This window comes from Plecotus auritus, assembly GCF_963455305.1.
Source record: "Plecotus auritus genome assembly, chromosome: 8".
Taxonomy (NCBI): Eukaryota; Metazoa; Chordata; class Mammalia; order Chiroptera; family Vespertilionidae; genus Plecotus; species Plecotus auritus.
Window position 1 is genome coordinate 72917059 of NC_137782.1, and position 26380 is coordinate 72943438.

General features: G+C 42.6%; 1 protein-coding gene across 1 annotated transcript in view; it reads right to left on the minus strand.

The window, feature by feature from the left end:
• Window positions 1-26380, minus strand: part of PAK5 (p21 (RAC1) activated kinase 5) — a 265152-nt gene that overhangs the window by 42628 nt on the left and 196144 nt on the right. Inside the window, exon 4 of the mRNA XM_080684532.1 lies at window positions 1610-2395. Coding sequence (XP_080540658.1) covers window positions 1610-2395 — 786 coding nt within the window. The remainder of the gene's footprint in view (window positions 1-1609; window positions 2396-26380) is intronic.

The window sequence follows — 26380 nt, forward strand, 5'->3', positions numbered from 1 at the left end:
ACTCCAAGACACAAGATGGCCGCCCCCATGTGGCCAAAGATGGCTGCCCCCATGTAGACACAAGATGGCCTCCAGAAGATGGCTGGCAGGGGAGAGCAGTTGTGGGCAGTTGGGGGTCACAAGGCCTGCAGTGGAGGGGAGTTGGGGGGGGGACCAGGCCTGCAGAGGAGGACAGTTGGGGGGACTCAGGTCTGTGGGGGAGGGTAGTACGGGGGGACCCAGGCCTGCAGGGGAGGGCAGTTGGGGGCAGCCAGGCCTGCAGGGGAGTGCAGTGTGGGGAGACCAGGCCTGCAGTGGAAGACAGTTGGAGGGGACCCAGGCCTGCAGGGGAGGGAAGTTGGGGGTACCAGGCCTGCAGGAGAGGGCAGTTGGGGGGACCCAGGCCTGCAGGGGAGGGCAGTATGAGGGAACCCAGTCCTGCAGGGGAGGGCAGTTGGGGGGACCAGGCCTGCAGTGGAGGACAGTTGGAGGGCCCCAGGCCTGCAGGGGAGGGCAGTTGGGGGCAGCCAGGCCTGCAGGGGAGTGCAGTATGGGGAGACCAGGCCTGCAGGGGAGGGCAGTTGGGGGGGGGGGGCGCAGGCCTGCAGGGGAGGACAGTTGGGTGGGACCAGGCCTGCAGGGGAGGACAGTTGGGGGCAACCAGGCCTGCAGGGGAGGGAAGTTGGGGAGACCAGGCCTGCAGGGGAGGGCAGTTAGGGGTGACTGAGCCAGCAGAGGAGGTCAGTTGGGGGAAACCAGATCTGCAGAGGAGGGCAATGGTGTGCAATCAGGCCAGCAGGGAGGGCCGTTAGGGGTGACTGGGCCAGCAGAGGAGGGCAGTTGTGGGGGGATCAGGCCTGCAGGGTAGGGCAGTTAGGGGGGACCAGGCCCACATGGGAGGGCAGTTGGGAGGGACCAGGCCTGCAGGGGAGGGTAGTTGGGGGCGGGGAGCAGGCCTGTAGGGGAGGGCAGTTAGGGGTGACCAGGCTGGCAGGGGAGGGCAGTTAGGTACAATCGGGCTGGCTGGGGAGCAGTTAGGCGTCAATCAGGCTGGCAGTGGAGTGGTTATGGCAGGGGTCCTCAAACTACGGCCTGTGGGCCACATGCGGCCCGCCAAGGACATTTATCTGGCCCGCCGGGTGCTGCTGCCTGTCCTGCTTAGCAGCTAACTTTCCCGGGCCCGCAGTGCGCATAGAAATTGGTTCATAGTTTTTTTTTAAACTATAGTCCGGCCCTCCAACAGTCTGAGGGATAGTGAACTGGCCCCCTCTTTAAAAAGTTTGAGGACCCCTGGGTTAGGGGGTGATCAGGTTGGCAGTCAGAAGCGGTTAGGGGCAATCCAGCAGAGGCAGGTGAGCGGTTGGGAGCCAGCAGTCCTGGGTTGTGAGAGGGATGTCCAACTGCCCATTTAGGCCCCATCCCGGTGGGCCTAAACAGGCGGTCAGATATCCCTCAAGGGGTCCCAGATTGGAGAGGGTGCAGGCTTGGCTGAGGGACAACCCGCCCCCCTAACACCCCATGCATGAATTTCATGCACTGGGCCTCTAGTCTGACTATATTAGAAGGCGGTGCTCGCACCACCTTGGTGGAGGGTCCTCCACTCTGGAGGCAAGGAGGCAGAGGACGTTACCTTTGCAATGCACATTGTGGGCTCGGACAAGCGAGGGTAGGTGTAGGAGTTGTACGAGTGTCCCTGGGGGTGGGTTTTAAATGCACTTGCTCCAAAGGGCATCATCGGTTCCTGGAGCCCCGACCCCGACCTGGACCTCTGCCGCATGGCGGGCTGCGGGCTGGTCTGATTCAGGTACGATGACTTCGGCCTCCTGTCGTAGTCATCCAGGCTGGGCCCCCATTCACTTTCGCTGTAGGCCAGGCTCTCCTTGGAGCAGCCGCCGGTCCCTGCAGTTCTGGAAGACGTGAATTGGAACGGGTAATCCAGAGGCGAACTGCTCAAGGCTCTCTGGTACTCCAACTTGAGGTCACTGTAGTCACTGGGTTTGCTCAGTGAGTCCAAGTGTGTGTGATAATCGATGGGGAATCTGGCCAGGTCGGATTTCAAAGGCTTCATGTCAGAATAGTAGGCTTCCCCATGTTTCATTTTCATCACGTGCCCATTCTGCTTGGCCGCATGGCTGCCTTTATAAAACGGATCCAGATCGTCTCCATAGAGACTCCTGTCTCGGTACTTGTCGGTGGTGTAGTCAGCGGTGGTGTCGGATTCGCTGGAATACTGTGAGAAGGTGATGAAGCCGTTCTCTTCCCGGTGGCCGGGGCCATGGCTGGAGGCACCCTGGTCCGGGGTGGGTGGGCTCTCTTTTCTTAGGGAGTTGGAGCGGGTCACGGAGATGTTGTCGAAATCCTCCAGAAGGCCGTTGATGGAGGATTCCTGGCAGGGTTTGTTTCCTCGAACGATTGTCTGGGAATAATAAAGGGAATACTGTTTAAAACAAACAATTGATGCAGGAATCCCATGCCCATCCCCATCCAATTTAAACCAAAGGAAAACAGACCCCAGAGGAACATTTCATTAAAAAATGGTTTAAAGCCCTAGCGGGTTTGGCTCAGTGGATAGAGCGTTGGCCTGTGGACCAAAGGGTCCCGGGTTTGACTCCAGTCAAAGACACATACTTTGGTTGCAGGCTCCGCCCCTGCCCGGGGCCCTCGTCAGGGTGCATGCAGGAGGCAACCAGTCTGTGTGTTTCTCTCACATTGATGTTTCTCTCTGTCTTTCCCTCTCTCTTCTACTCTCCCTAAAAATCAATAGAAAAATATCCTCGGGTGAGGACTAACAAAACAAACAAACAAACAAACAAAAAACACACACACACACACACAAAAAAAAATCCACAAAAAATAAAAACAACCACCAAAAAACTGTTGATTGACTTCAGCGAAGAAATAAATAAAATATTTAAATAATAATCTCAAATTGCAAAACTTTCCTTACCTATCTCAATAGAGAGATCAAGTAAACATCAAAAACCATTTAGTGGAGGGGGCAAATTGGGGGGAAATTGGGACATTTGCAATAGTGTCAACAATAAGAGTAATGGGGGAAAATGGGAAAGAAAACCATTAAGAAGACTATTTTTGGCTATCATTATCTTATTTATCAGTTCATGGGAAATCCCTCTGCTTAATAATCAACCCTCACCACCTAACAATAAGCTGGTATAATTTTAACAGTCTATAACTGTTTGGTTGTAAAAGTAGTTTTATTATGTTTTTATATTCATTATCCAGATTATTTGCAAACCTAGTAAACATTGTTACTTGAATATTTACACACCCAGAAATATTTGCACTTTTTGCTTTTTACTTTTTCAATTGAAGTTATCAGATTTTCTAGAAGAAAACAGAACTTTCTGAACTGTAAACAGGGAGCAGCATGAAAATTACTCATGTGATTTAATTCATGATCAAATGTGATTTTTATTAAGTATATAACTGCAATACTTGTTATGGCCACAATTCATGTAGCATCATCACTGAATTTTGGGGGCTTGGTAATGAGGTAGGTATACCTGAATCTTGGTGACAAATTGTCAAGTCCACATGCTCCCTTTAATGGACCTAAATAGAACCGGAATACCAGGAACAGAAGGAAGTCAAAAACCACTTACAAAGCCAGTGGGCTGCACCTTGATGATGACAAGGTTTGCAGCAAAATATGCTGGGGGCGGACAAAAGAACAAAGAACAAAGTGTCGTGACTTCAGACTTCCAGGATTTTAAGATAAAAATGTCTTTGAGCAAATAGCAAGGAATTCAACACCATCTCAGTACAATACAAAGAAGATTTTAAACTGGGAAAAAAGTCAAAGTCATCCTGGAAAATGTTCTAGATCAGTGCTTATAAAACTATACATAGTGGCCCAGCCAGTATGGCTCAGTGGTTGAGCATTGACTTATGAACCAGGAGGTCACGGTCAATTCCCGGTCAGGGCACATACCCGGTTGCATGCTTGATCCCCAGTGTGGGGCATGTAGGAGGCAGCAGACCAAAGATACTTTCTCATCATTGATGTTTCTCTCTCTCCCTCTCCCTTCCTCTCTGAAATGGACATATATATCCATTTCACTATGGATATACAGTGAAAGACAAGGTCTTGTCACATTCTCCAAATTAGCTCTGAACTAATACTTTTGGTCTCTACCATTTTCCTTTGAATAAACTTTTAATTTTTGAATAGTTTTAGATTAACAGAGTAGTTGCAAAGAGAATAAAGTTCTCATACATCCTTCACCCAGTTTCCCCATTGTTAACACCTTGCATTGCTATTAACTAAACTCCACAATTGATGCAGATTTCATTCATTTTTTCCCCCAGTGTTCTAGGGTCCCATCCAGTACACCTCATTACATTTATTTGTCATGTCTCCTTTGGTCTGTGACAAATTTTCAGACTTGCCTTGTTTTTGATGACCTTGACAGTTTTAAGAAGTACTGGTCAGGTATTTTGCAGAATGTCCCTCAATTGAGGGTGTCTGAAGTTTTTCTCATGATTACATGGGGGGATATTGGTTTTGGGGAGGAAGACCACAAAGTAATGAACCAATTTCATTACATCATATCCAGGGTACACACCACCAACATGACTTAGCACTGATGATGTTGACCTTGATCACCTGGCTGAGATAGTGTCTGCCAGGTTTCCACACTGTGAAGTTACATTATCCCACACCCTTTCCATATTTCAGTCTTTGGAAGTAAGACACTTAGTGCAGCCCACACTCTAGAGAAGCGGAGCCAAGCCCTTAAGAAGGGGGTATTTTGAATTCTTATGCACAGGGACTTATATATTCTCCATATTTGCTTATTTATTCAATCATTTATTTGTATTAGTATGAATGGAATCATGGATACTTATACTTTGGGTTATAATCCAATGCTATGCTATTTGTGTTGTTGCTCAAATGATTCCACCTTTGGTTATTGAGAGTTCTTTAAGGCTGGCTGCTGTGTCACTTTGACAAGCCTCCCCATCCTTTTCTTTTTTTGAATACGTCTTACTTTCTGGAACTATAAGATTCTCCAGGCTTCCCTTGTATTGTCCCTGCTTTGCCCTAAAATCAGCCATTTTCCCAAGGAGCCTTGTTATTGGAGAATGATATTAGAAACTAGAATCTGGGTGCTGGGTGTGCTCATTGCTACTGGGGTGTCATAGCTTGCTGGCCCTCTCATGAACATGATGAGGAACTGTATACATATATACTTACACAGGTAAATGCACACTTCTATAGTTATATCTACCCATCTGTGTCTATATTAAGCTAAACATGAATTTATACTCTTATCTCTGAACCTAACCTACTACCACATGGTTCATTCTAGCTTTCCCCTTATCTGTAACTGCCCCTCCTCCCAGTTCTGTGACAGTGAAAAACCTGGATCTCATCATCTGTTATTCATTTACTTAGTCAATCCCAGTATACATGTACAGCAGTTTCAGAATATTGACCCATACCAGCATGGGAAACAACTTAGCCAACCAGAGTATAGTTCTTTATATGGAGTTCTTTTTTACTTTAGTCTTACAGTTTCCATTCAAAGCACTGTTTTCCAAAGTTACTTTTCCCACACACTCCCTTTAATGAGATTATGCCAGTCAGATATTCATAATAGATTTTTTTTTGGTCAGTCTGCATTCCATCCTGGGATCCTCTGATCTCCTGGTTGACTTAAAAAATGCATACATCAGTGCACTCTTTGTGCTGGAAAGTCCTATGGGTATTGACAAATACAAAGCACCATGCATTCACCATTACAGTGCCATACAAATTAGTTCCCCTGCTAACCCCAAATCTCCTGAGCTTCCCTTAGTCAGACACTACCTTCTAAACCCTTGGTATCACTGGTCTTTTGTTGCATCCTTATTGTTTTGCCTCTTCTGGAATATTATATGAATGAAATTACACACTCTGGAGACTTTTGGTCTGCCTTCTTTCACTTAGCATAAGGCATTTGAGGTTTATCCAATTGATCAAATGTGATTTTGACAAATTGTCAAGTCCACATGTGAATTAATAGCATATTTTTTCATGATTACTTTTTAGTCACTGAATAGTGTTCCATTATATATGTTGTGGTTGTATGTGGGAGGGAATAAATTGATTGGTTGATTGCCAAAGTTGGTGATATTCTGTTGGAGCCTCCTCCCAGACAGAGAATGATATACTATATATATATATTCTCAGAGCAGCAGTGTTTTTATGCTCACCCCAGCAGATGAATGTGGAGGAATAATACATGTGAATAGAGAAGCGTAAGCAGCCCAGGAAGGGGAAAAGATGAAATGGGCATTTTTTAATGCATTAAATATGAATGCTAATAACTCACCCTCAAAAATAACATGTCTATTTGAGCAGCTTCCTATTGCATTTCAGGTGTATTTTACTGGTTACAACTTCTCTTTCTATTTGTTCAGGATGCTCTCCAAACCCTCTTAGACATATGTACTGTTACTCTGTGGATTTAAACTGTTGGTCTCCTCTTCACTATTATTTGCAGGAATTTTATTTTTATTTATTTTTATTTTATTATTATTTTTTTTAAATATATTTTATTGATTTTTTACAGAGAGGAAGGAAGAGTGATAGATAGTCAGAAACATCGATGAGAGAGAAACATCGACCAGCTGCCTCCTGCACACCTCCCACTGGGGATGTGCCCGCAACCAAGTTACATGCCCCCGACCGGAATCGAACCTGGGACCCTTCAGTCCGCAGGCTGATGCTCTATCCACTGAGCCAAACCGGTTTTGGCTATTTGCAGGAATTTTAAAGAAAATAGCATCAGTTTGTTTATATCACAGCATATCAACTAAGTCTTTTTAGCCAGAATTCTGGATAGAAATTACCCTGTGTATATTCTTATTCTCTCTTATGAACAATAGGCAGGTTACTCAAAGAAAATGATATAAGAAATTCATGGTAGCTTTCTGGTATTTTTCATCCCAGGCATCTGTGTTGACTGATGGGCCAAATAAATAATGACTGTAAGGTATGCCAAGGTCTTCAAGTATCTTCTGAATTACCAGACCTACTTGGAAAAATCCTTCTGCAAAAATATTATCCAGACTTTCTCTGAACTTGACAAATAATAGTTAACTATATTAGAACTTTTCATATTTAATTTTATCTTTGGGTCTATATCCTAGAGGGGAAATCATTTCTCTAAATGCTATCTGTCTTAACATCTCAGTTAATCTTTTCTGTCTACCTTCATGCTTCCCACCTCTAAATACATGAAGTATTCAGGTCTAGGACCACAGAATCATTTCCAGTATCTTAATGTTGGAAGGAATCTAGAGATCATCTAGGTCAGTGGTCAGCAAACTGTGGCTCGCGAGTCGCAGTTTGCCGCTCTGTTGACTAATGAGTTTGCCGACCGCTGATCTAGGTCATCTTCTCCTTTCACTGAGCAAAACTGACTCAGTTGACTTTGCCAACTGGTATGACACAGACCTGGGATTGAAACCCAAGTCCCCTTTCTCCCAGTCTAGCTTTCTTTCCAAAGTACTCTTCAGACTCTTGAGCTAAACAAATTAGCACCAGTTGGCAATGCAAAGGTTTGATGTGTGATATCACAACCCATCAAAAATGGGTCATTGAAGAGCATATTTCTATTATATACTCTACCCTTAGCGAAGAGTTGAATTTACAGAGTATGGACAATTCTAGGTTCTGGTCTCAATTTCAGCCAAGTGTGCTATGTAATTCATTTTATTCTTTCATTATCCATTTTCCAATTTGTAAAATGGGTAATTTCTTTTGATATTTAGCAATACTTCCCAGTCCCCAGGAATTGTAGAGGCTGATAGGGGTAGGGATTACAAACTTTTAAGACATACTAATGCCTTCAATAAACATAGGCTTCAGGTAGACAAAAATGAATAAATATGAAATAAATTAAGTTTAATGCTCATCAATGAAGGCAAGTTAAAACATAAAAGTTATAAAGAAAAGATTAGAGAAAAACAAAGTAAAAATCTTGGAAAGTTTTCAGGAAGAGGAGAATTATCATCTATAATGATAGATGGAAAGAAGGAAACAATAGAAGTAATTCGACGGTGGAAAAAAGAGGTAATTACCAGCTCATCACTCACTGACTGAGAAGACGACAGAGATCAGAATGTGTTCAGATGCCACCATCTTTGAGGCTATGAAGGTAATTGTGATTAGGAAGAAAGGGTTCCCTGCTCATATCAAATTAGCATCTGAATCACTTGTCCTTTGGAATTTATATCCAGAAAAACTGTTCATCTTCAGAAAATGAAAAAATATGGCTATGATGGGGGCTGAACTATTAGTCTTCGAAATTCACTACCAGGACACAGATATGGAAAAGGAAAAAAAAAAAATCCTTCCCTATGTGATTTTTTTAAGATTGGAGCATTATTGAATACTTCCTTTGAAACTGCTGGGTCCTTTAAATCTTCCTATTTTACCAGTAAAACCCTTGCAATTTCCTTAATGAATTGAATGGGCAGACTTGAAACTTTCTCAGAAAACTGAGAAAAAGGGATTTAGATGCCAAAAGAAGGCATCTATCTATCTATCTATCTATCTATCTATCTATCTATCTAATATCCACAGATAGCTACTAGATATAATAGATAGTATTTATAATATATATATGTCTATATCCATTCTACCTGTAAATATTTTAACTGACTAAGCAATAACATAAAAAGTTCTTGTGGGAGAGCCTCTTTTTTCAACAACTGTGCAATAAATGCGTTACACTTGGAAAACTGAAAACCAATCATAAACAGTATTTCACATTTTTTGGCCCCCAAATATGTTCATTTAGATTTCTTAGAGATTAGAGAGTTACTGTTTCTGCATACATATTAATCAGTGGCCTCTGTGGTGGGAAGTCTGCTGTTCTATGCACTTTTAAAAAATCTTTATTGTTGAAAGCATTACATATGTTCCCTTTTTTTTCTCATTTACCCCTTCTAGTCCACCTCCACCCCCGGCCTCAGGCCTTTACCACATTATTGTCTGTGTCCATGGATTATCTCTCTCTATAAAACCCTAATATGCAAATAGACCAAACGGGGGAACAACTGAACCAAAAAACCGGTTGTTATGACATGTGCTGACCACCGGGGGCACACGTGGAACATAGCAGGCATCAGCAGCAGGCGGCAGAGCACGGAACATGGTAGGTATCGGCTGTGGCAGGATGGTGGAGCAGGTGAGCGGGGTCTCCAGACCAAGGCGGGGTGCTGGTTGCTGTAATCGGGGCGAGCCTCTGGTAGTTACTGAAAATTCTTTACTCCCACATGCTGCAATCCTGCCTGGCACTTGCACCTGCTATTGGTGACAACCCTGTTCGCACTCGCAGCCAGCACCGGAGCCACTGCTTGCACCCGCTGCCGATGCCTGGCGCTGGCCCTGATTGCCCCTGAGGGCTTCTCCACCTCCCCCTGCTCCTGAGGGGCAATTGGGGCAGTAGCAGCCACTCACACCTGCTGATGGTGCTGGCCCCAATAGCTCTGCGCTGTCAGCGGGTACAAGCGGAGCTGGCACCATCAGCGTGTGGGAGCGGTGGCGGCAGGAATGGGGCTGCCAGCAGACAAGGGACTGGGGGCCGTGGTGGGAGGGGCTGGGAGGGGGTGCAGAAGATTGGCCAAGACCCACCCCTGTGCCCACGGTGGCCCACAGTTCCTTTCAAGGTGCACGAATTCGTGCACTGGGCCCCTAGTGCATATATATGTATATAAGTTTGTTGGTTGATCTCTTCCCACCCACCCATCCTCCCACCCACTCCCACCTTCCCTCTGAGATTCAACAGTTTATTCCATACTTCTATGACTCTGGATCTATTTTGTTTGTTAGTTTATGTTGTTCATTTGATTCCATATATGAGTGAGATCATGTGATGTTTGTATTTCTCTGTCTGGCTTATTTCACTTAGCATAATAACACCAAGTCCTTCCATGCTGTCTCAAAGGGTAAGAGATCCTTCTTTTTTACTGCTGCATAGTATTCCATGGTCTAAATATACCACAGCTTTTTTATCTACTGATGGGCACTTGGGCTGTTTCCAGATCTTAGCTATTGTAAATTGCACTGCTATGAACATAGGGGTGCATACATTCTTTCTGATTGGTGTTTCGTGTTTCTTAGGCTATATTCCTAGAAGTAAGATCACTTGGTCAAATGGCAGTTCCACATTTAATTTTTTGAGGATACACCATACTGTTTTCCATAATGGCTGCACTAGTCTGCATTCCCACCATCCAGAGAGAATGTATGTTCAGTTCACATACAAAATTATAGTGGTAAACTTCATAAATAGAATTCTCTATATTTGTTAATGTAGAAGTAGAAATATTAGTATTGCTATGAGCTAAATGCTATTAAGGAAAAAATAAAGACTATCCACTGAGGGGGAAAAAACATTTTTAAAAAACAATGTAATATTTGTTATCTTTGTTTTGAATCTTAGGCTCATAGCAATATGATATTGAGCAACTTAGTTAATGTTTTAAAGCCTTGGTTTCTTAATCCATAAAATGGTGAGAACAAATCCTTATCTCATAGCATTATTTTGATGATTCAATGAAATAATTTGTGTGAAAAGCAGGCATGATTCTTGGCATACAGTAAGTACTAATAACTGGTAGTTATTTAACAATTTTATGAGTAAAATTTACTTTTAAATTAGGCTGATAATAATTTAGGTAAAAAAAGAAGTTGCAAGCAACATATAGAAGAACTAAATCTCAGCTTCATATGTTGAATGTAAAGGGATAATTGATGTAGAAGACTTTAAAAATGACTATTAGTAATTTTAGATGCAAATGTCTTAAATTTAAACAGACGTACTTCAAAATAATTACAACTGTTAATATATATTCAATACTACTCATTAGATCTAAAACAATGAAATACTTTCAAATCATGATTAACACTCTGTTATCTTTATAAAAATGTAATGTCTGAGTCGCAAAAATTAACAAAGTTAGATTCTCAATATTAAAACTAAATTATATATATATATATATATACATATATATATATATATATATATATATATATATGGAAAAGAAAGATTAATAAAAATGCAGTAAAATATTGAAAGTAGTCATCTCTAAGTGGGGAGATTAGGGTGATTTATATTTTAGACAGGTACTTTTCAAACTTTAATGTGCAAACAAATTACCTGGAGATTCTGTTAAAGGCAGATTCTAATCTAATTGGTCTTAGGAGGGAGCCTGAGGTTCTGGATCTCAAACAAGCTCCCAGGCAATGACCCTGCTGGTCTGCTGGTCACTGTTAACTCAATGGGGTTATTGTATTTTCCAGATTTTCTACAATCAGGATTACTTTCATAATGAAAATGTTAGGCTGAGATTTGCTTTTTCAATAGAGTGATATTTATATTTATATATAGGGAGAGTGTAGTGTTAAATATATTTTTATATGAACATACAGTGTTGAATATATAGATTATATATTATGTTAAAATTATATGATGTTATAGTTGGCTGTTGGGAGCCATACTATTTAACATGTTCCTATTTCCTAGGAAGGTGTAATATTTATTATGTTTTTACCAAAATGAAGACTATAACAGATTTCACCGTGTTGGAACTCCTGCTTTTGTATCATCATGATCTTACTATGAAGTTCTGTGTCTCAGAGTTATTCATGAATAAAACCCAAGTACCATAGAAGGGAGGTGTGGTTGCAGACATTTGAAAAGAAGAACATTTTATCTATAATTTTAAAAAATCAAAGAAACCAAAGCATAGTGTACTGAGGCATGGTTTTTCTTGAATCTCCTTTTTAGTGTTTGAAATGTTTACTGATGGTATAAATGTATCACTCTTAAGAAAGCACATGCCTTTCCCCCTTTCAATGATAACTATTAAATCAGTGTTAGGAAGAAGGGGCTTGCATGATGTAAATGTTTATTAGAAATAAATTGTTGACATGACCCACCCACTAGATTTTTATAAAAACAAGGGTCAATAGCCTTATTTAATCAGGAAGACCAGTTAAATGAGAATGGAGGCGGTATTGTTTCTCTGGCATGGGCTACCCTTTAAAGAACCATAAGCGGCAGACCGGTATTCATGAAATCTAAACGTGCGGAATTTTACAACACAGTTTAACCAGGCTTAAAAATGTAAGAACCGCTATTTATTACTGTCACTATCTGATGCTTATTAAAGCAAGATTGTGCAGTTTTATAGAGATCAATAATAGAATAACTGCAAGAGTATCTGTGAATTTCATGCTGCAGAACAGCCAGGCACTAAAAAGAATCAATGTAACCCAATCTGTTTGAGTTGGAAACCACGGTTCTCACTGTCTTTCCATTGTGCATGGGCTGGCTCGGCGTCTGTTCTGGCTCCCGGTGACAGTGGACATATTTCATGGCGCTCCTTCCTCGGGCTGTTGGCTGGTGATAAGCTATAATGGATCTTTCCCTAAGAACAGCTGTCTCCCCTTGTTCTTGGGAAGAGATGAAAAAGTGCCTCTGCTCTCACCGGCTGTATCAACCTTGACAATAACAGAGTGTGTAATTAACAGCTTTGCCCTAATAAGACCTCACATTTCTTTTTCAAAAACAATGTCTTCCACTCTCCTCCAGAATATGTTTCATTTTGTCTTTCTGGGTAAACACTTGCCAGGAGGTCAATAAGCTAAATAGTCCCATGACTTGAGAACAAACCAGGACTCTCTCAGAAAGTATCTGCTTTTAAGCAATTTATCTAAACTATTGCCCTGTTTGTAGGCAACCAATTCCCTTGTTTTTAAGAAAGAATGTGGCTGGAAAAAGCTGGGAACATAATCACAGCAAACAAATGCACCTGATATATTTGGATCCTTATGGGAAGAAAGACTTACTGGCGGTTGGCTTTTTTAAAAACCCAAAGACCTCAGATCTATTTTCTTTTCGCTTTCTACATACCACTTTTTTTTTTTTTGGTAACCATAGCGGGTGGAGTTAATTGGGTGAATAACTGAGAATCACATATTCCAGGAAAATATGAGACTTAGGGCAGAATATCTCAGAGTGGAAGTGGTAGTGAGGGTTTCTAACCATTAAGATGCTTTTAAATAAATTGCATAATAATGTTAATTCTGTGGAATCCAAAGAAACCAACTCCTATACTAACTAAAATTATTATGTTCTACACAAATTACAAAATAAGTAGAATGCATTTAAGAAAGGTTTTCTAAATTTTGTAGAAATCAAGATTTCCTCATTAAGTTAATTGGAAAATGTTCTAGTGTTTGCCATTCTCTCTACTTCTTAAAGCGCAGAGAATTCAGCACATTTACTAGTAGTGACCAGTTCCATACATGGATAATCCCTGAAGGCAACTTTCTATTTACTGTTAACTGGGCAAAGCAAATGTGGGCAGTTCGTAGCCCTGGTTCTTGCTGCTTGGGATGTGAGGCGTTCAGGCTGAAGTCAACTCAAGGCAGTTTGACCAAAGTGTTTTATGTTTGCGTTAAAAGTCCATTTGAGACTGCAAATGCTGAGGTTGGAAATTTATCTACTCTTTGCTGGCTGTTTCTCGGTTCAGTGTCTAAGGAACAATGATGTCTGTATTAGTATTTCCATTCATTAATTTATTCATTTAGTCAAACAAAAAATAATTTCTAAGTCCAGGGAGATCTCTAAGATAAATGAGACAAGAGTCTATAATATGTTTCTTAACTTGGGTAGTAGCATTTCATATTATTCTTCAAGCTTTCCATATTCATCTGACCTAGCCTGGGTTCCTCAAAGCAGAGTGAGACAATGGCCTGCATGTTAGTAGTATATTTTGGAAAGTAAGGACCAGGAACAGGGAGGAGGGTGCAGCAGGAAGGAGGGAAGCCTGTTCACAGGGGAATTATCCAGCTGATTATCTGTGGACAATTGGGGCTCAGTGTTTTAAAAAGCTGTGAAGAATGAGTCTCAGAGCTGACTAGTCAAGGGAATGAACATGGACGTAGTCATCAACCTGCTCCCAATCCCCTGCCTCAGAATGGCTGAGGGGACACCCACATGTGTCCCAGAGGGACAAAGTAAAGAAATTTCCTTGCCCCAAAGCAGAGGTAAATGGTGAGACTGAGGTGGGTAGCAGTTGCCTCAGCAATGGCCAGAGTTAAAAAGGTAGGTCTAAAAAATGTGACACAAGAGGTAACCAATATACCTTTTCTAGACACTGATACATCCTAATATATAAAAATTCAGGGGCCGTCATGACTGAAACAACCGGATGGATGACCGAACAGCAGGCTGCGTGGGGTGACCAGGCCAGCAGGGGGGTTAGTGAGGGACAACCAAACGACTGAACAGTAGGCTGTGTGGGGGTGACCAGGCCTGTGGGAGGGCAGTTGGGGGCAACCAGGCTGGCAGGCAGAGGCTGTTAGGGGTGATCAGGCTGGCAGGGGGGTGGGGGCAGTTAAGGGCGATCAGGCAGGCAAGCAGGTGAGCAGTTAGGAGCCAGCAGTCCCGGACTGTGAGAAGGATGTCCAACTGCTGGTTTAGGCTTGATCCCTGGGATCGGGCCTAAACCGGCAGTCGGACATCTCCTGAGAGGTCCTGGATTGGAGAGGGTGCAGGCTGGGCTGAGGGGACCCCCACCCCTCATGCACAAATTTTGTGCACCGAGCCTCTAGTTGTACAATAAAAAAGTAAAGATGAAGTAAAACAGGGTTCCCTTCTCTTTCCCTATGGGGCATAGATATCAGTACTCTTACTCAATGTGGCAGATATGCTACTAGGTGACCACCAAAGGTGTGTGCTCTCCCCACTCTCCCACCCCCATCCAGAAGCCACATTTCCCAGAACTCTTTGCATCTAGATGGACCATAGGACCAATTCTCACCCATGGGATTTGAGCAGGATGTGATGTGCATCACATTGCTGGACAAAGTTACAAAGAATCCCTTTTCTTCTCTCTAGCAGGATGGATAAGATCTAGTAGGATACTCTCAGTGCTCAGGGGATGCCAGGGCCTGGTGAAAATCCACATTGGATATTTAGTGATTGAGAAATACACTCCTACCAGGTATTTTGTTGAGCTTATTTACTGAGATGCAGCAGCTGGAATTACCTTAACGAATATATCATAATACCAATGATTATAGTGGATCCAGAATTCAAAAGCAGACCAGAAATAAAAGAGAATAAGCAGGGGCACACTTTATCTTAGTATTTCCATCAAGTATTCCCAGGCTAATTCTTCATAACTGGCAATGGCCACAGAGTCCAGGACATCCACAGCAGCTCCAGAGATACCAAGGAGCAATTTGAGATATGAACCAGACATGCACTACTAATGTGCTGGTAGAAAAATGATATTGAGCACTTAACGCCTGAGACAGAGCAGCAAGACCTGTGAATGGAATTGCTCATCTCAGCTTGATTTTAGGGTATCCGTAGGGTTGACCATGTATGAACAAATGTTTTATTTTTTCACTAGAGGCCCAATGCATGAAGATTCATGCAAGAATGGGCCTTCCTTCCCCTGGCTGCTGGCACCGCCTTCGCTCTGGCCCGGAGTCGCCTTTCCGCCTTCCCACGCTGCCCAGAGCGGCTGGGGAGGTGTGCCGCTTGGCACCTGCATATGCAAATTAACCCGCCATCTTTGTTGGGTTAATTTGCATACTCACTCCTGATTCACTGGTGGGCGTTGCGAAGGTAAGGTCAATTAGCATGTTACTCTTTTATTAGGTAGATAGTTCAGGGTGAGATATAAACTCATGCAGGGAGTAAAAGAAGGCACATTCACTAAAATGTATCACATAGGGGCCAAGCAATGCAGTTTGGTATTAGTCTCTGTGATAGATTGCCTGGGGAATAGGCACAATTACTCCCCCTCCCCATGCCATATGACTTTGAAGGTCTTTGTATTGGGAGGTAGTAGAATCTTGAACCTGGGATAGCCTGCATAGACAAAAGAAAGTGGCAGAAGTGACATTATACCCATTCTTCACCTGGTCTGCAAGAAGCCTTGCTAGCTGCCACCTGCTCTGTCCCCTGCTTCTCCCAGATGAACAAGCTTGGGTTGGCCAGCTGCAGGATCTGAGATGAGCCACAGCTGCTGAAGCTGTCCTAGATTAAGGAGCCCACTTCATCTATGCACCCCTCTCCTCCACCCAAGCTAGAGCAGGGAGATGCAGAAAAAAGGAGACATAGAAGCTAGAACTTGGGCCCATTTGTACCAGCTCAGGGGAAGCTGCCTGCTGGAGGGGGAAAGGCTTGTGTGCCTGTGGGTGGGCAGTGGGAATCCTTGCTGTGGGAAGAGAAAGGGACGTTATGTGAGTGGAAACTCACTAGAGATGAGTCGTGGGGTGGCAGGCTGCTCCTGAATTGTGCTAATCATTAAACCCTCCATCTGCTTTTGCCCATAAAGGATGAGTCAGCATGAAATATCAGCAGGGGTATGGCCAAGGTTTATCTTTGAGTTAGTTTTAGATTTTCTTTATGGCTAAACTTATTTTAAACTGGCATAGCCTTATGGCTAGACTTTTGGTTCTATTTATCATCTATATAAATGGGCATTTCAGTAATTATGCCAAGTTTTCTATCATCACTTAAATTTTTTTTTTAGTTTAGCCATTAAATATCAGTTTGCTTTAGTAAATTTCAGTTGTTTGTGAGGTAAGGCATCTGTCCTTTTCTACTCTAAGGTTTTGTGATTCCATCTTCTAAAAGTCTTTAAAATTTGAGATGTTTTAATATAACGAGAACTTTTAAAATGTTGCTATTAAAAATGTAACATTAAATATGTGGTTTTGGATTGTATTTCTATTGGACAACATTGATCTCGAGTGAGAGTTGGCAAACATTGGCTTGTGGGCCAAATCCAGCCAGTTTTTGTAAATAGGGTTTTATAGGAGCACAGCCACATCCGTTTGTTGATATGGAGTGAATGGCTGCTTTTGCACCACCATTGGCAGAGTTGAGTAGTTGAGACAGAGACCACATGGCCCCAAAGCATGAAATCTTACTATGAGGACCTTTACAGAAAAAGTTTGTTGACCTTGACATACAGTGTCACCAGCTATGCAGGTTTCATTTTGGGGGGGAATGTGTTCTTGTATTTGATTCCTGGGCTGTGCTAACAAAGAAGAAAGCCCCTCGGTAAGCTGAGTGTGAGGTTTCAATGGGGGTGTGGTCACTTGGCTACAAAGGACCCCTGAAATCACTTGCAATCTGTGGTTCTGTGGCAGAAGGGGACATGAAACACAGGTCTCCCCACTCCTGAAGCAATCTGGTTTGTAGGCCAAGTCAGTCCACTTAAAATAAGAAGCCACATCCTGGTCTCAAAGGAATTTTCAAACAATAGCAGAGAAGCAAGTTTGTGGAGGTCTTTTTGGGTGGTGAGCTCATGTTAGGCATTGCATATGTGATGGCTATAAGCAAGAATTGAGTATCCCCTTCCCCTACTTAGGATCTGAACTTTAAATAATTTGTGAAATAAATAAAATGACTGCCACCATTGCATGAATTGGTTTAAAAGAGCTTCTAGTCACTACCATTGACCTAAACACACCCATGTGCAAAGACAATTAGAAGTGCTTTCCCGTGTTTAATCCTCACAACAAGACTCTGAGATGGATGGCATTTTTCTATAAACGAGGAAAATGAGGCTCAGAGAGGCCATGTAACTTGTCCAACATCACTCAACTGGTATGGAACAGTTTGAAAGCAAATCCCACTCTGATCTTTTATAAATACTGTTTCTCTCTATATATGAAAATCATAGCAGCCTCAACTTTAATCTCTGAGGGTGTGGAAAAGACAGGGAAAGGATGCAAGAATAAGCCCCACCCACTTTGTGATTCAATGAAAGGAATCTAAGCATCCACCATGGCAGGGTGGCAAAAAATATTTCCAGATACAAAACTTTCTTAAAAGCCCTGGCTGGTGTATCTCAGTGGTTAGAGCATCAACCTGCATACTGAAGGGTTGGAGGTTCGATTTCCAGTCAAGGGCATGTGCATAGGTTGAGGGTTTGCTTCCCGCCCCCAGTTGGGGCAACTGGTCCATAACTGTCTCTTTCAAAATGATGTTTCTCTCTCTCTCTCTCTCTCTCTCTCTCTCTCTCTCTCTCTCTCTCTCTCTCTCTCTCTCCGCCTCCCTTTCTCCCTTCCACTCTCTCTGAAAAGCAATGGAAAAAAAATCCTCAGGTGAGGATTTAAAAAAATATCTTTCTTAAGAAAGAATGTTTAAAACTCAGGCTTATGGGAACTGGGATAAGACAAGTTGATGGCTCCTTGGAACATTTAGCTTTTTCAACAACTTCAAAATTCTGTCACTAATAAAAGAAACATCTTGTAACATCACATTTGCTGGAGTTTCTGACACTTAAAAATTCAGTAACAAAATCCATAGTCTACACATCAATTGCAACCTCCCCTTGTAAAAACAACTGAATAAGTGGTTCTTAACATATTAGTAATATGCAATGCTAAATGCCCAAATCATTTGCTTTCTCTTATCCTATCTAATAAAAGAGTAATATGCAAATTAACCATCACTCCACTACACCCACAAGCCACACCCACAAGCCACGCCCACCAGCTGATCAGCAGCGAATATGCAAATAAACCCAACCAAGATGGCTATGGCCACAGAGAGCAAGTGGGAGGCTTGGGTTTCTCCGGCAATGAAGGGAGCCAAGCTTTCCGCCTGCCCTTGCTGGCCTAGGCCTCCACTCAAGGCTACAAAGTTTCAATGATAGAAGATACATAAATTCAAACAGAAATGGTGGCAGCCACAGAGCTGGAAAGAGCAGGAGGCTAGGGTTGCCCCTGGTGATGGAGGAAGCCAAGCTTTCCACACACCCTGGTCGGCCCAGACCTCCGCTCCAGGCTACAAAGTTTCAATTGTAGAAGATAAATAAACCCCAGATACCAGGGCCTCTGCTTGGGTCGCCAGGGGGCGTGGCTGGCCTGCAAACTACCACAGGCCCCTTGCCCAGGCTGCCCCATACCCCAAGGGAACCCCCAACCTGATCCAGGACACCCTTCAGGGCAAACCAGCTGGCCCCCACCCGTGCACCAGGCCCCTATCCTATCTAATAAAAGAGTAATATGCAGATTGACCATCACTTCAACACACAAGATGGCTGCTCCCCTGTGGTCAAAGATCCTGCCTCCATGTGGACACAAGATGGCCACCACAAGATGGCCAGCAAGGGAGGTCAGTTGGGAGGGACCAGGCCTACAAGGGAGGGCAGTTGGGGGTGATCAAGCCTGCAGGGGAGGGCAGTTAGGGGTGACCAAGCAGGCAGAGGAGGGAAGTTGGGGGCAACCAGGCCTGCAGGGAAAGGCAGTTGGGAGGGACCCAGGCCTACAGGGGAGAGCAGTTGGGGGAGACCAGGCCTGCAGGGAAGGGCAGTTAGGGGTGACCAGGCCTGCAAGGGAGGGCAGTTGGGGGCGATCAAGCCTGCAGGGGAGGGCAGTTAGGGGTGACCAAGCCAGCAGAGGAGGAAAGTTGGGGGCGACCAGGCCTGCAGGGAAAGGCAGTTGGGAGGGACCCAGGCCTGCAGGGGAGAGCAGTTGGGGGGAACCAGGCCTGCAGGGGAGGGCAATTAGGGGTGACCAGGCCTGCAAGGGAGGGCAGTTGGGGGCGATCAAGCCTGCAGGCGTGGGCAGTTAGGGGTGACCAGGCCAGCAGAGGAGGGAAGTTGGGGGTGACCAGGCCTGCAGGGGAGGGCAGTTAGGGGCAAACAGGCTGGCAGGGGAGCAGTTAGGCATCAATCAGGCTGGCAGGGGAGCAGTTAGGCATCAATCAGGCTGGCAGGGGAGTGGTTAGGGGGTGATCAGGCTGGCAGGCAGAAGCGGTTAGGGGCAATCAGGAAGGCAGGCAGGCGAGCAGTTGGGAGCCAGCAGTCCTGGATTGTGAGAAGAATCCCAGATTGGAGAGGGTGCAGGCTGGGCTGAGGGACAACCCCCCTGCCCCCATGCACAAATTTCATGCACTGGGCCTCTAGCAGATTATATAAAGAAGCACAAGGCACATTCACTTTAAATTTGGTCAACAAAATTTTACCTTTGTGTGTCAGAAGCTTACATTTCTGTTGCTATTTTTCAACCTGACATTTTAAGCAATATTGACAAACATGAAAATGATCTCTTTAAGGCATAATAAATGTTAAAAAATTTGTTAATCTAGAAATAAAACTGCTAGGCAGTTAAACCAAACATTCTTAGTTATTACACATTTCACTTAAGTGATCAAAATTAGAATAATGATTAGCTCCAGGGCTAGGGTGTTCACTGGGAAAAGACCCAAGGGAAGTTTCTGATTGATGAAAATGTTCTATATCTTGATCTGCGAAGTGGGCACATGAATATACACGTATGTAGACATTCAACAAGTTGTACATTCATGATTTTTCTTTTATTATATGTAAATTATGCTTTTGTTAAACTACATTGAAGTGGCACCAAACCAAGTGGCACCAAACAAAACTATATTATCTTTCCCTTTCCAAAATTGTATTCCATCAATTCTGTTTTCATATTATGACCATAAATTTAGCAAAAAGACACTGCAAGAAGCAGATGACATCTAGTCTTGCTATTGCCCTCGGAATTTTCTTGAAGAGGCGGTTCACTATGTCATTTAGTGTCCTCACAGAAAGATCTCATGAATCATTTATTTACAAATTATAATTAGAGACCTTTGCTTTCCTGTAGGAAAGACTGTTTTTCCCACTGTCCCTTTCTATTGATAAAAATTTTATAACTGTTTCAACAGGATTCCCAGGAGGCTTGAAAAAAAATAAAATTTATACCTCAACTTTATTAATTATATTTACATGGAAGGTTTACATATCTGTATTCTCTTTTATTATCTTCTCTCTCTTCCATGATTTATATATTTTTTTTGGTTCTCAATATTTTATTGTATTTAAAACTGGCCAAAGTGTTACTATGTGGAATTTCATTGTACATTAGTACCAAACTTTTGGGGAGCAATTACCAGTGCCCATATTTTACCTTCCTTCCTCATAAAAACACATTTAAACAATCCTCTAATTCAGCAGGTCTGGCGCAGGCATGGGATTCTGGATTTCTAACAAGCTCTCAGGGAAGTTGCAAGGTCCCAAAGAACAGGTAAAGTTTCCTGAATAGCTGAGCTGGGTTTGCATATTTCAAGGAAAATGAGACTACCACGATGTTTTACAGTGAGCACTGGATTGTGAGTTGGGCATCTGGGATCTAGTTCAAGTTCTGTCACTGGCAACCATGAAGCCTTTCTCAAGACTGCCTCGCTGAGTCTATAGTTCCCATCTGCACTGAGACTGCCTGCCTCCCTTCCAGCTCCAGAAAATCCTGTTGTTCTGAAGATTCTCTTCATGTCTCCGCTGCTCCAAGGAGTTACTGCTCCTACAATGGCTAAGTCTCTAAAGTAGCTGGCTTGACTGAAAAATAATCCGACAGATGCTTAATGCCCGGGAGAGACAGTGATGAGCCCTAACTGGAGTTTGTATATACTTTCCTGCATCTGTAACTTCCGATGACAAGCACTGACCCTCTGTTGTACACAAATCCTAGGTTAGATATGTGAGCCCATCCGGCCATAAACCATTGGGTCCTTACCCTCTCTGTGTTGACAATGTCAGACTGGTAGGTTGATGCAAAAAATGGTGCCAATTCCTGCCTCCTGTTTATATCCAGGAGATGGGGCTTGTTTCCCGCCCCTTGCCTCTGGCTTTGACCACAGGACTTGCTCTGGCCAAGAGAATGCACCCAAAGTGATATCGTGCCTATTCAAACCCCCACCTCTAGAGGTGGTGCAGCTTTGACCCTGCCCAGCTGCCATGTGAACAAGCCAGGGCTGGCTTGGGGAATGATGAGACACTCGTGGAGCAGATCCGGGTGAGCCCAGCTGAGGCCATCCTTACCCAGCCTGCCTCCGGCCCTCTCAGCAGTTCACCATACATACAGGCATGAGTGAGTCCAGATGAGACTGGAAGACCTGCCAGCTGAGTAGAGCCTAAATGGTCAATTTGCAGAATTTGAAGAACAAATGCTTACTGCTTTAAGAGCTATTAAAAAATATCGTGGTAGGGTATCACATACAATTAACCATTTAAACTAAGTTTAAGTATATATAATTCAGTGGCATTAGGTACAGTCACACTGTTGTACAACCATCACCATTATGTATTTCCAGAACGTTTACATCGTCTCAAACAGAAACTGTACCCATTAAAAATACTCTCCCTCCACCACCCCCCATTTTCTAGGAACCACTAATTTACTTTCTGTCTCTGTGAATTTTCTATTCTTGGTCCCTTATGTAAGTGGAATCATATAATATTTGTCCCTGTGTTTGGCTTCTTTCACTTAGCAAAACGTTTTCAAAGTTCATCCATATTTTTTCCCTGTCATCTGTTGATTACGTTTTGGTTATTGTGAATAACACTACTGTGAACACTGGTGTTCAAGTATCTGAATCCCTGCTTTCAATTCTTTGGGGTATATAACCATAAGTGGAATTACTGGGTCACACAGTAAGTCTGTTTACCTTTTAAGGAACCACAAAACTGTTTCCACAGCAGCTACATCAGAGTACATTCCCATCAGCAGTGCAGGAGGGTTCCAACTTCACCACATCATTGAAACATTTATTTCCCACTATAATAATGTTTTAAAATAATAGCTACCCTAATGGATGTTAAGTGGGATCTCATGATGGTTTTGATTTGCATTTTCATTTTCCCAGTGACTAGTGATGTTGGGCAGTTTTTCAAGCACTTACTTGTATATCTTCTTTGGAGAATGTCTACTCAAGTCCCTTGCCTATAGTTGAATTGAGTTGTTTATTTGTGCTGTTGAATTGTAGGAGTTCTGGATATTAACACCTTATCAGATATTTGATTTGAAAATATTTCCTCCTTTCTTTGCTTGGACTTCCACTCTCTTGGTAGTGTCCTTTGATACACAAAGTTTTAAATTTTGACAAAGTTCAATTTAGTGATTTTTCTCTCTTTTTTTTTTGGTGTCTATGTTTTGGGTGTCATATCCAAGAAATCATTACCAAATCCAATGTTACAAAGCTTCCTCCCTATGTTTTCTTCTGGTTTTTTTGTTTGTTTGTTTTAGCTTTTATATTTAGGTATTGATTCAAACTGAGTTCATTCCTATGTATGTTGTAATAAGTAAGGGTCCAAATTCATTCTTTTGCATGTAGATATCATCCAGTTTCCCTTGCACCATTTGTTGAAAGTATTATCCTTTCCCCAATGAATGGTCTTGGAAACCTTGTCAGAAATCACTTGATCACATATGTTAGTTTGTTTCTGGGCTCCAGATTCTGTCTAGATGTTTGTCATTATGCCAACTCCATATTGGTTTAGTTATTATTATTGTAGTAAGTTTTGAAATCAGAAAGTATGAGTCCTCCAACTTTGTTCTTTTTGAAGAATGTCGACTACCTGATGTCCCTTGAGATTTTATATGAATTGGAGGATGGGTTTTTCTATTTCTGCAAATAAATGTCATTGAGATATTGATATGAATCGAATTGAATCTGTAAATAAATCTATAAATACTAGTAAGTCTTTCAAACCCACTAAAACAGGATGTCTTTCCATTCATTTATGTCTTCTTTAAATTTTCTTCAGTGCTGTTTTGTAGTTTGGGCTGGGTTTTAAGCTCTTTAACTTTGAAGGGCTTTGTAACACAACCTTACTTGTGATAATAGATAACTTGATCCTTTATTGATATGAGTCCAGACCACTAACTCTAAACCTACTGATTTCCCCTGGCTAGAAAGTTCCCAGAAAGGGATTAATCTTCCTTATTTGTAAAACAGATCATCAGGGAAACTGCTTCTCCCCTGTCCTCTTGTTCCCATGAAGGGTCTTCCACAGGAATAATGCTTTTGTCCTCTCTTACCTCCCCTACTCCCTTGTCTGCATGTGACAGGGAACACGGACCATGACTTATCTGGTAAGGGATCAAGGAGAAAAGTTAGGGTGCAGGGATGGCTCAAGGGCACTTGCTTCCTTGTGTGTTTTTTTTTCACAGTCTTTCTGGTATATTCTTGTATGGCTTATGCATTCTCCGGCATGACTTGTGTATTCTTCTACTTCCAAGTGACAAGGACCCAGAACTTCACTTCTAGAGGTCAGCGGCCCCACTCTGACCCAGTACTGGTAGATTGTAAGTGTGTGTGGAAGTAATTCTCCCTGCAGCAGGCTGGGTCAATATCAGCTTTCAGAACTCTGCCTTATATTTAAGCTGGAGGGTAAGGTGGAGGTGTGAATTGTATGAGGCCTCATTTATAAATGGGCCGCACAACCAAAAAGCTGATACTTGGATCTCAATTAATCTTTCTCATAGTCTGACGACAAAGAAGAGTCTGCAAAGATATTCACATTGCCCTAACCTCATGTGCAAGTATACTAATTTTAATCATTCCTGGAAGTGAGAAGAGACCAAGCAAAATAATTCAGGAATTTTGGGAGGGAGGTACTACTGATGGGATGTCAGGGGAAAAGAAGTCAGAACAAAAGGGATCCAAAAACAATCGAGTGACTCTTTAATCACCCACTATGTGCTATCCTTCAGCTCTTTCTTTTAATCTTTCCAATAGTTCCAGGAGCCAAGTATTATTATGCCTCATTTTACAAATGAGAAAAGAGAAGTTACAATGATTGTCCAAGGTTCTGTAGGTTGTCAGTGGTTGTAGTAGAATAAACGATTGCTTCAATTCTTAACCCCCTCCCCTGTGATGATTATAAATTCAAGCCTTTGCATGTGACTTTTGTGCTTCTCAGAGAGTATGTGGCATATAAACCTTGATCCATGGACTTTGAGGTGGACATGTGTCTTACTTTGGCTCTTGGAAAGCTGGTGAATACACACAGCAAAACCTCTTATGTGCTCCATGGTTTGGCTTGGTCCTCTGAATTCTTGCCATCTTCCCTGAAAAGAGCCTGCTCTGGGCACTTGCTCATTCAAGAATCATCCTAAGAGGCATCTAGAACAGACTTGAACCCAACATAAAACCTAAAACTAACTTCAGCTGTCCTGAAGATTGAAAAAGAGTGACCTGACCAACCTGCAGACCCATGAGCAAGAAAAATATTACATTACATTTTTAGGGGTTGTTTGTTAGGCAGCATTTTTTAAAATTTCTTTATTGACTAAAGTATTCCATATGTGTCCTTATCCCCCACTAACCCCCATCCTCCCCACTCATGCCCTTAGCCCCCTGTTGTCTATGTCCATTGGTTAGGCTTATATGCATGCATACAAGTCCTTTGGTTGATCTCTCCCTCTTACCCCCGCCCTCCCCTTCCTTCCCTCTAAGGTTTGATGGTCTGATCGATGTTTCTCTGTTTCTGGATCTGTTTTTGTTCATCAGTTTCTGTTGTTCATTATATTCCATAAATGTGCGAGATCATGTGATATTTATCTTTCTCTGCCTGGCTTATTTCACTTAGCATAATGCTCTCCAGTTCCATCCATGTTGTTGAAAATGGTAAGAAAAATGGAACTCCCATTTGACCCAGTGATCCCACTTCTAGGAATATATCCCAAGAAACTAGAAACACCAATCAGAAAGGATATATGCACCCCTATGTTCATAGCAGCATAGTTTACCATAGCTAAGATTTGGAAACAGTCTAAGTGCCCATCAGCAGATGAGTGGATTAAAAAACTGTGGTACATCTATACAATGGAATACTATGCAGCATTTTTGCCACCATAGTTGACTAACACAGTCAGGATAAAATTCCAAGAATGTCTGAATTCAGAACCCTTGCTCCTAACTTCCCTATTGTACAATCTAAAGAATAACACTGCCTGTGACTAGCCCCATTGTATTCAGGTGGAGCAGAGCCCTTTGGTGTATGAGATGTGTCTAGCATAGATCCTCACCCACCATCATATTTATGGATGGAGATTTAGGCTGACTTACCAATCAGGTCCTGAGAATCTAAAGGTTCCTTTTGCATTTCACTCTATGCTTATTATGTTGCACTGCAGGACTTTTTCATGATAGATTGGTAGCTAGTAAAAATCTTGGTTTACATGCAACACTGACAGAGCTGAGATTCAGAGCTACTCAAAATCAGTCAAATGTGACAACAACATCTGAGCAAGATACAGAAGGGACCCTCTTTATCAACTAAAGTCGGGTTTCCTCTTAGGGGATAATTTGAACTTAAACCAAGGACTTCATCTTGCCTGAGTGTATACAGAATAGAGCTTGTGCAGGCAAAAATATACATTTAATTCATCTAGTCTTTAACCAGAAAACAACACAATAAAATGAAAAGCAAGCAAACAAAACATCAGTCATGCATTTTAATCCCTGATCCTCTACATCACAGATGGTTGAGACAGAGGTGTCTTTGATGGGAAAGCCAAGTTGATTTATTTTGCTCCATTTTGTCTTGG